General features: G+C 39.4%; 1 protein-coding gene across 1 annotated transcript; it reads right to left on the bottom strand.

The window, feature by feature from the left end:
* Positions 1 to 1280: 1280 nt before the first annotated feature.
* Positions 1281 to 5274, bottom strand: LOC124652037 (serine/threonine-protein phosphatase PP2A-2 catalytic subunit-like). The gene is made up of 11 exons (XM_047191059.1): positions 5051 to 5274; positions 4485 to 4541; positions 3868 to 3951; positions 3669 to 3740; positions 3518 to 3589; positions 3377 to 3417; positions 3045 to 3111; positions 2047 to 2238; positions 1882 to 1971; positions 1694 to 1801; positions 1281 to 1602 (listed from the first exon to the last, which is right to left on the bottom strand). The coding sequence occupies exons 1-11, from the start codon at positions 5123 to 5125 to the stop codon at positions 1537 to 1539; spliced, it is 924 nt and encodes a 307-aa protein (XP_047047015.1). The 5' UTR covers positions 5126 to 5274; the 3' UTR covers positions 1281 to 1536.
* Between the last annotated feature and the right edge of the window lie 5262 nt (positions 5275 to 10536).

The raw sequence follows: 10536 nt of genomic DNA, 5'->3' as shown, positions 1-10536 counted from the left end.
CAGAAATAGAAGTGCGCGTAGACATCAGGCACCCGCGCCTTGCTGAGATTCGCCCTAGCCATCGCACGGCATCTACTTTGCATACAACATCCGGGCGATGGAGGAACCATGGGGTGGGGTGGGGGGGGATCTGCTACATTTGTTTCGAAATATAAGCCTTTTTGGAAAGTTAAACTAGCTTTAATAATTGTTTTTAAAAGCTAAGGTTTAGGTTTTGGAAAAGAGGTAATACTAGTGTACTTAATTAATTCTCGCAGACTGCGATTAGCAAATGACAATACAGAATGTGGTGTACACGAAGCAGCTGGGCACATATATGACAGCTTTGCTGTTTTGGTGGTGGTTATACTATTGTTGCTAATATTTGAGTATCGTAGGGAGACTTCTTTTATTAGTTTTCTTTTTTTATTGTGTGTATTCGTAGTACTATTAGGGTATAGCATTGTTGCAGAGGCTAGATGTTATTGGTATCTATTAATATTAATATATTTCTTTTATGTAAAATATATGACAGCTTTACGAGCGATTACAAGGCCGGCGCCAGCAGATCGACTGCAGCTTGATCGACCTCGGTGAAAAATGGTGGTGTTTTTGTGGGAGCTGGTGCAGGCCAGAGAATCTTGGCGCTTACTAAAACATGGTTCCATGTGTGAGGGAACTGGGAGCAGCACGGTTGTGTTCTGATGAAAGTCCATTATAGTGAAAAAAATTAGTACTCCCTCCAGCCTAAATACGCGGGAAAAAAAAGGTATTCTCGAAAAGTAGTACTCCCTCCGGTTCATATTAATTGACTCTAATATGGATGTATCTAGATACATTTTAGTTCTAGATACATCCATGTTGAAGTCAATTAATATGAATCGGATGGAGTAGTAAAGATGGGCGTAAAGGCGCGATTGTCACACGCGCAGCACAACAGATCTGTATCTTCTTTTTCATCTGAGAACCTACAAGGCTACAAAGTGATCTGTCAAATAACTTGGTGTAAAAGCCTAAGTTTTGGGACGACTAATATCTAGGATCAAGTTGAGCCAGGCCCAACAATCCAAAATGGAAAAATAGTCAAATCATATAACCATTCTGTATGCAACTTCTGCGCCAAGTTTGAAGCACAAATATTTGTACTCGATTAAATACCCACCAGGATTCTTTACCAGGGAGCTCGTTGCAAACAATAAAAATGAAGGAGTCCAGCTGTATCCATAAAGTCAATGTCATTGCAGCAAATTACACTACACAGCTACATATTATACCATTTTTTAGGGAAACCTATTATGCCATAATAAAAATTACTGCATGAGGATTAACTCCTTTTATCCAACACCACACCCCTGAGCCCAACAAGAGCAGATTACAACTGGGCGATTACAACAGGAGTTAAGCTAACAGAATGACCCACTTTACTTGAGGATGAGATCCAAACAAAAAATTATGACAACACACAGACGCATCTAGCTATCACACGCTTTTTTTGTTTGTTGCCGGAATAACCTAAGCTATCCCGTGGAAAAAAAAAACAAATAACCTAAACTACATTTACAAGAAATAGTCAGGCGTTCTTCGAGTCACGTCAGGCTCTCCTCTCCGTGGGGCAGGCTCGAACTGCAGCCACAAGATCACAAGCATGGCACATGTCAAGAAAACTGTCAGATCAAAAGATGGCAGCTACAGCTATGACAGAACAAGAATTTACCTGGATGAAAGTATGCTCCCTGCAATCATCCACCTCCAAGATCGACGCCATGTTACCGCAGCGGTAACAATAGTTAGGTGCACTAAATATTGTCACAACCTTTTGCTCCTGTTTTATTCAAAAGGGCATTAGTGACACTGGATGCAAAATGAACCGCAGTTGAATTAGCTCAGAAAAGCGATGATTACGTGTGCCCAGTTGAATCCCTCCATAACCAACTGATGAGCTCTTGATATTAACTTAAGGCCATTGGTATGGTTAAATTGTTCTGAAATATCCTGAAAAAAGAAAACCCAAATGTCAACTCAAGCAAAGACAGCAAAAACAGTAGGAAATAATGTCATAAGCTAAACCTGGCCAAATGTGTATCCAGCACCACGTGGTGAAATGCCCCAACCACATCGGTCATCAGGATCAGACCATAGAAGGTCACACATCGGCCCCTCGTGAGGGACTTCTTGGACACGATCAAAGCTTCGAACGTTATCAAGTGTCTCGATGGATGGTGATAGTCCACCATGCAGACAAAATATCTCCGACTCAACCTAGTATAATAACAATACAAGATGTTAAATTTAGGGAAGCAATTTTTTTCAAAAACCTAAATCATAAACACACTAGTCATGCTTCTCAATATAAAATCTCAATAGTACTAACAAAATGAGCATGTTTTTTAACAATGTTGGTCAAAACTAGATGCTAAGAGGTTTTAGAATCAAGTCTAAACATTGCAACACTTGGTGCTAAGAAAAAAGATTCTCCAACCAGTTCAAGTACTAACACCTTGTTGCAGTACAGAGTTGACCCCTATGTGCACCCCTACAGCCCCAAAAGTCGCTAGTTTCTGTGGGTGAAGTGGATGGAGAATGGATAAACAATTCTGACTAGCAGGCCCAAAAGTTGGTGCTAAGAAAGAAAGACCTTGCAGCAGTCTTGGCTTTGTAGACTCGGTCACATGTGGCATATTTCTAGTGTGCCCTAAATATCCAAGCTACAGCAACCAAGCTTAACTTTTTCAGGCAGGGCAATCTCAAAAATAGAAATGTGTAGTTCCAGTTCCGTCATACACACTACATTCTTATCTGTTTCCTATCTCATACAAAAATGACTACTGATAGATACATCACAAAGTCAACTTGGATTATTTCAGTGGATCTGACACAAAACTAGGTTGCAGTAATTTATTTGATAAACCTCTGAAATAAATGTGCTTATTACTATAAAGAAATGTGCAGAGCATGCCCAAACAGACAAAGTCCTAATCTAGCAACAGAATAAACAAGTACATGGGGACGTAAGAAAAATAAAATTGATATAAGAGTTGGCAAGATGAAATTGAGCTGATACTAACCAATGCTGTCAATGGTAAATAGTCAAAAAGATCCGTGAAGGTTTTCCATACATTGGCACTTCCATACCTGCAACAACCAGGTCAAATAGTTTGGATGTAAGATCTAGCTGCAAAGTGTCCATGAAACTAATCAGAGAAAATCGAGGATCAGTTTTATCAAAGATGGAAGGGATTCTTTGACATGCTACGTAAAATGTTCGTCAATCCTTATGTAAGAAACTGTACTAATCTTCGATAGACTACAGAAATCTGATCTATTCTGACATAATAAAAAAAACAATGTGCCGCTTGCATCACTTAAAACAAAGGGAACAGGGATGGATGTTACTTACTTCCGTAAGCACTCGTCATAAAATCCATAAACTTGAGTGATCTGCAGGATGATTAGAGTTCATTGCTCAATAATATATTATATACAAAAATTCACAGAATATGAACACAAAATAGTTTGATTATATCTTATAAAATTGTACCTGTCTGCTCTCATGATTTCCTCTAAGAATTGTAATTCTCTGTGGATAGCGAACTTTCAAAGCCACCAGAAGCTGTTTAATTTCAAGAAAATGTTAGCACTTCAGCTTCAAAATAACTTCTAAAGAAAATGGTGCTGGTTAGTAGTCCTACCGATACAGTTTCAACAGAATAGTAACCACGGTCCACATAATCTCCCATAAATAGGTAGTTTGTATCGGGACACTGGTGATGATAACCATAGAAAAACAAGCTGACATAAGAATCGACTGATTCAGGGTGAAGTGCAAGAAATAGGAGGAATCATGGGAATAAAAGAGAAAGAACAAGGCTTTTAAATGAAAGATAATACCTTCCCACCGATCCGGAATAGTTCCGCAAGATCATGAAACTGACCATGAATATCACCGCATATAGTGACAGGGCTTCTCACAGGCTGAAAGGGAGGTTTAATTTTAAGATGATGGCAAAGATCAACTAGACCAACAGCGGAAAAAAAAAACAATTTTTGACATCTACAATACATTGTCATGCTTGTCTAAAATTGAAAGCTCAGATACTCCTGTCCTGATATAATTCAATCTTTACTTTCTAGATCAATTCCACTAAGAAAATAACTACAGGAAGATTTGTATCACAACCAAACTTTCTAAATTTCAAGTGACAATGATGCAACATTGAGTATCCATTTTGACAGTAGAACAACTTCCATCTGACTAGAACCTAGAAGAAAAATTCAATTGTTACCACACAGTTGACCAAAGAATCCTTTGAGGTTGCACTAAAACTTAAACTGCATTATAATATGTCTAGGCAGATTTCCTCCTACATCAATAAAGTTAACAAGATTGTGGATGGCACGGGAGATTGACTTTGTGGCTTAATGTAGAACATATCATAAACGTGCGGCATGAAATGAAGTTCATAAGATTGAGTTGCTGGTTTAATGTAGAACGTCTGATGGCATACCTGAACATTGCTTTCCTCCATGAGAATCTCTTTAGCTTTCTCACACAGTGCTTTCAGCTGCAAAAGAAATGTTTATAAGGTGAAGATGACTTGTGAGACGATAACAAATTAATTCTTCGAAGTGCCAAGAACAACATAAATCTGGTACACATTTTGGTCGTATTGTTCAGGGTCAAAAATGAAGGTCAAGACCGCCTATATCCGCAACTATAAAAAGAAACAGGTATTGGTATTGAGATCCTCTCTTAAGCATGTCGATCACACTATTTTACACCAATTCCTAAAATGTACACACCACGGAGGAGATGGGCACTGTAACATTACACAATTACATTTGGATTTTCCTAGTAGTACATCGAAACCAGTAGCAAACTAATAAACATTTGATGTATAAAATGAATGCACCAGCAACCTAGTACACCATTAAAGCTCCATTCTTTTTTCGATTAAGAAAAAGCGGGCAACGGATCCGTCCGGCCTGCCGATCCGCCAGAATCCACCCGAAGAAACATCCAAAATCAAACAGCGAGAAATCGAAAGCAAGTATGTAGTGAGAAGAGCCGGACCTTTGGCTCGGCGAGGGGCTTGCACTGCAAGAGCTGCTCGATCTCCTCGTCGAGGCCGCCATGCGGGTTCCCCATCCTGTCCTCCCCCTCTTCTTCGTCCCCCCGGCCGCCGGCGCAGCGAAACCTGACACCAGATCTACCGGGAGAGGCGACCGAGAGAGGAGGGGTGGACGAGGAGGAGGAGGCGGAGCTGCGAGAGGTGCGGAGAGGCGGAGGAGGAAGCGGTTGAATAGCCAAGAAAAAAGATATCTTTTTTAGTTGCCTCGGCGCTCGGGTGGTGGTGGTGGTGGTGATGATGCGTGGCGGTGGCCGGCCGGTAACTCTGAGGTCGGGGTTGGCCGTGGAACGGGTCCGCGGGCCGGATCCACGAATTGGACCCTCCCTCTTGGTTCCCTACGCTCGTCCAGGATTGCATGGAGACGGAGGGTGTGGGTGATCGTATTTACTGCTCAGTTTCATCAATGAATAATACTTAGTACATTTTTTTAAGTCAAGCTAAGCAAAGGTTAACTGGACTTTTAGAAAGAAAAAACTATCAAAAAATATGTTACTAGAGCATTGTATGGATATCATATAAAATCCAATGAATTATTCTTTTAGTATCAACAAGTAAGACTTAAATATTTTATTTTCCACGTTAATGAAATTTTGTAAGAACTTGGTAAAACTTTAGATTTTCCAAAAATAATATAAAATTTATTTATTGAAATGGAGGTCTAAATAGGAGCAGCCCACTAAGTTAAATTCTTGCAATATGCAAGCATGCCACCTCGCTTCCTTCAGTTTTCGTGTTAGTTCTATGCCACGCCAATCCGTTTCCGTGTAGACATGCATGTGCCTAAGCACCGGCACTATCAAATAGGGGCAATTTAACATGAAACCAAAGGTTTTAAGTTCATTTTACTTTTCCCTGTTATGTTCGTGTTTTGTTAACGTCCTAGCCGAGTGTTTGTCTCCTTCGTTCAATAAACCATGATTCACGTGCCAACATCTCGATCAATGGCCATGAAGGCGATCTCTTTTCCTCTACGGCTCTACCCACTGTTCCTTCAAGAAATTGTTGCACATGGAACTGATGGAGGAATACGATACGGTCGCGTAAATTACCCCTATGAACTCTATAATGTGCCTGAATTTTGTTTTCAACGACGTGTCATGGTCCAAGGGGAAATCACATGCCCCTCCTTTGTACCTCCTATGCTTACGTTACCTCCTGCCCTCCTTGCTTGCGCTTGGTCCGGAAGGACGACGCCTTCTTACTCTAGACCAACATCTCCTCACTTTGTGATGTGGGTATGTCATATCGGGTCCTAAGCATTTCCATCCCTGGTACAAAGCCCAGGAAGGAATAGAAGAAAGTCCTGAAGAAATCCAGAAGAATCCGAAGATATCACGTTAAGAAAGTTAAGCCCATATCGGGTGAACCGACTTGTAATGTAGCACGACCTCGAGGTGGACTCTGAGACCTAGCCCGCTATATAAGGGCTAGGAGGAGCCACCGAGGGGTAGAGATTCAATCATATGAGATGCCTTGTAACCCTAGTTCTACATCACACAATCTCGGCGATTCGCCCTTGTTAATAATATTCGTCGGCTACCTAGTTTGGCTAACCGGTTTGTTGATTCGCCGGTGTCCTCCTTCCTAGAAACCAAAGTCCATCATCATGAGCATTGACAAGGTTAACCCTTTGTCACTTTGCCCCCTAAGCACCGTACCTATAGGTTATCCATATGTCCCTTCCTCTCGTAATTGAAGTGATACTTTTTATTTATATGAATTCTTCATTTGGAGATTGTGCTACTCTAAATGAAGTTGGAGAAGATCCTTCCTCTCGTAATTAACTTTTATTTTACCATTGCAAATTTGCTTCAAAGACAATTTTCCGTAGATTGACAATTGCCAGATTTTTTAATCTCATTTTGCACGATTTTCAATATGATTCCAGTGTTTTTCACATTGTCTGATGGCAACGACTAATCTCATTGGTAAAGTCTAATAATAATACTTTATGTGTGAGTCATTGGGATGGTCCACTAATATATTCACGTGAAAGAAAAAAGTCATCCACAAATGATGAAGTGGCAAACATTGTTGATTTTATATACAAGTTAAATTTGATTGCTTCCCTAAATTGTCAACATAAGGAAATACATCAGCTATTTAGTGATTTCAGTTAAGAAGTTGTATGTGCTCAAGTCATCATACTTTTGTCGGCAGCAATTTCTCTTGACCTACAACTAGGATGGCCTAACGATATTAACAACATTTCAGGCTCTATTGGGAATCCAAATACTCATTCTAGACACAAAATAGGGCAGCTTGCCTTTTTGCGATAGCAAGTTGCCATATCAATGTGTGAATCAGGTATTATAGGCCTTTATTTGATTTTATTTTCATTGAAAATCTGCATGTGACGCAAAGTTTTTCCTAGTTTATTTTTACTTGGTTTGTTTGTTTTGCAGTGAGGCTTCTCACGTGTATTATTTTGGTACTGTTAAGGTGACATGTTTTAAGTGCGGCGGCCTATGAGTTGTTTGTTGTTTCAAAAAACCTCCCAGTTTCACCTCATGTCTGATGTGAGTTGTGACGAACGAATCAGACACATCATGTGTTATGAACATGCGAGTATAAATGGTAGTTTATGCAACTTTGCTCCGCGAAGTTGTTGTTAGAAACTGCAGTACCTTTGGTGTCTACAATAACAATATATATAAAAAACCAAATGTCAGAGTTATCAGAATATGAAGAAACTAATTTTTTATGGAAAAATAAAGGTTCTTGTCTTGTGGGAAACGATGGACACATTTTTGGAATCCGGTACCAACATGTATAATATCCTCCAGAACGTTTTCTTTCAACCCTTTCAACCAATCAATACGATCTCTTAGGGCAGCTTTTGCTAAAACTCGATCAGTTTATTGAAAACGTGCTCTTGCTTCAGATATGAAACTTTGGGTATTCAGGGAAGCCCTTGTTATTCCCAATAAAATTTCCTAATAATAGATTGATTCACATATACAATAGCAATATGTCTTTGTCCTTATAATTTGTATATCCATTGTTGTCCTTTATACAAATAAATATGAATCATCTTTCCAATCGTTTGATGTCTTAAATATATACATATTAGGTTTGTGTACGCAGTTACCCAAAAATGTTATACATGGAAGAGGAGGTGTCATCACACCACCAACTTCTTTTCTAAAAGTAGTGAAGAGTCTATAACATCTCCATGCTCCACTTGTCTTTTCCATGTCTTTATCTTATTTTCTTAAAAAAATCTCTTCATAAACACTATGAGACATTTACACTTGACTAACCCATCATTGTGTTTACAAACTCCATGAAATTACATCTCCACTTGTCTTGCTCGTAGTTTTACGGTCTTTATCCGCTATTTTGGTGTCACGACTTCCATATGGGATGTGTTTAGTACCACCTATTGGCCTTTTTGGATTGCATGAATTATAAACCGCATAGGAAGAACCGGGGACAGAGCTAGGCGTGCCGGCCCGATCCATAGCCCCCTCCATATGTTGGATTTTGTCTTCTTAAATATCCCTTGTCGTATGTAAATTTGAACCTCAATTTTTCCAAAATTTACCCACATGCCCTTCCAAGTTTTATAATGTTCATGTGTGCCCTTGTGTAATATTTTTGGCTCTCTTCCCGGTAAGAATGATCGATTAAGGTATTGCATGTTACGTGGGTTACCACATATTTTGGTAGATTGTGTCTTTGGATGTGAATGTATACAAACACAAGAATTATAGGAATTTAGAGCAGCCACATTGGAGCGCTTACGGACGGGCACTAGGCATTAAATCCCATCCACTTTGCCTAATTCTTGGATGTTTTTCTAGCACCGACGCATGATTTGGACTCCAACTTTTATACATCTATTACAAAATATGGATAGCAAACTCCTTATGGTTTCTCCATATTATAACAGTGAATTTAAGCGCTTATATAAGTGTTATGTGGTGTGGGTGTTGTTGGAGAGATTGTGCAGAGGAGATAGAGAAAATAAAGGTGCATTGAAATCTTGGAAAAAAAATGAGCTTACTTTAGATATCAAGATAATATTATTGAGTTTAAATTTGTAGCCCAGATGTATTTTTTGCATATCCTCCAAAATATCTTTTAAATTCCCACATCCTGAGAATTCTCTAAAAAAATTATTGCTAAAAACTTTTCTTATGTTAAAACTGGCATTTTTCGAAAATGCATCGCAAGGACTATTAAATCACATATGTGTCATCCAACTAGAACTAAATATACTTTTAATGAATATAGGGTTAAAAAGGGGGTATATGTTACAAATGGCTAACAAGAAACAACTGATCATTAACCAAACAATAACTTCAAACTAGAAACTAGGGCACATGTGACCAAGTTGTTGCTTTCCCTCACACTTGATTGATTTGTTGCCAACATTTTGGCCGTCCACATAATTTGCCTGCCCATATTGGTAGAAAAATAGTAATATTCATGAGAACCAACTTATGGTTAGATGGTTACTAGGGCAATAATATTTTTAACCCACCAGAGTACAAACCCTAAATTAAACATTTTGACGTCTTACAAAAGACGGAATGTTCTTTCAGTGAAAGGCGAGGTTCCGCTCAATAACGAGATGTTGTTGGTGACTTTGTCAATCTCAAGACCCATCGGATGAGTTTTTTGGACTCAGTCTCTCGGGGTTGCTCGTAGGGGTTGGGTGTGGGCGCGTCTATATGTACGTATTTGTGAGCACATATGTCTCTACTATGTTTTGCAAAAAAAAAATCATTTCATTCGGAATTATAAGATGTTTTTTTCTTATGAATCTATTCGAGTACTATGTATGTCTATACATTTAAGTTTTAGTTTGTATCGTAGTCGATTTATTTTTTAGATCTGGAACTCCAAGTTTTTTTGTACATAGTGGTGTACGGATTAATTATGTAACTCCAAAACAGCTGGTGTCCCCCTAAGCACAAACTCTCGCACCCGTATTCCTTCTCCATCTAAACGATGCTGCATGGTAACCTTCGCTGCTCTCTCGTCGAGGCACCATCCTCAATTGGACTGGAGAAGCGGAGATCCATCCAACGGGAGTTCCTCTTCCTGGTGACGAACCCTAGCCTGCTTGGACCGTTATTCAGTTCTTCTTTTACATGCTATGAAAAATCTACTCCAGTATTTCTTCCGGAGGTTGAATGGGCACTCGAATCAACCTAACCCTTTGCGGATTTGGTGAGCTGTAGCAGCAATTGATTTCTCCCTTTTTTGGTAGTTTAGCTAAACCTCCACCTTCTGTGTTTAGTCCGCCCCGCGCAGTGGTGTATCCGGTCGATTAGGTCTTGGTCCCCTTTACGTTGGTAGATTTTTGAGAATTTCTCTGCATTCATATCACGGAAAGATACAAATTTGTTGACCCTTACAAGCACAGAGAAACACAAACACAAAGGACCAAGAACACCTAGAACACCCTAAGACCACC

Source organism: Lolium rigidum, chromosome 5, assembly GCF_022539505.1.
Source record: "Lolium rigidum isolate FL_2022 chromosome 5, APGP_CSIRO_Lrig_0.1, whole genome shotgun sequence".
NCBI classification, from domain to species: Eukaryota; Viridiplantae; Streptophyta; class Magnoliopsida; order Poales; family Poaceae; genus Lolium; species Lolium rigidum.
This window is presented reverse-complemented; position numbering and strand designations above follow the sequence as displayed.

Coding starts and splice junctions, on each gene's coding strand:
- LOC124652037 (XM_047191059.1), bottom strand. CDS start 5,125: ATGGGGAACCCGCATGGCGGCCTCGACGAGGAGATCGAGCAGCTCTTG. Junction 3,952..4,484: donor TGGAGGAAAGCAATGTTCAG/GTATGCCATCAG, acceptor CCTCCCTTTCAG/CCTGTGAGAAGCCCTGTCAC. Junction 3,418..3,517: donor GAAATCATGAGAGCAGACAG/GTACAATTTTAT, acceptor ATCATCCTGCAG/ATCACTCAAGTTTATGGATT.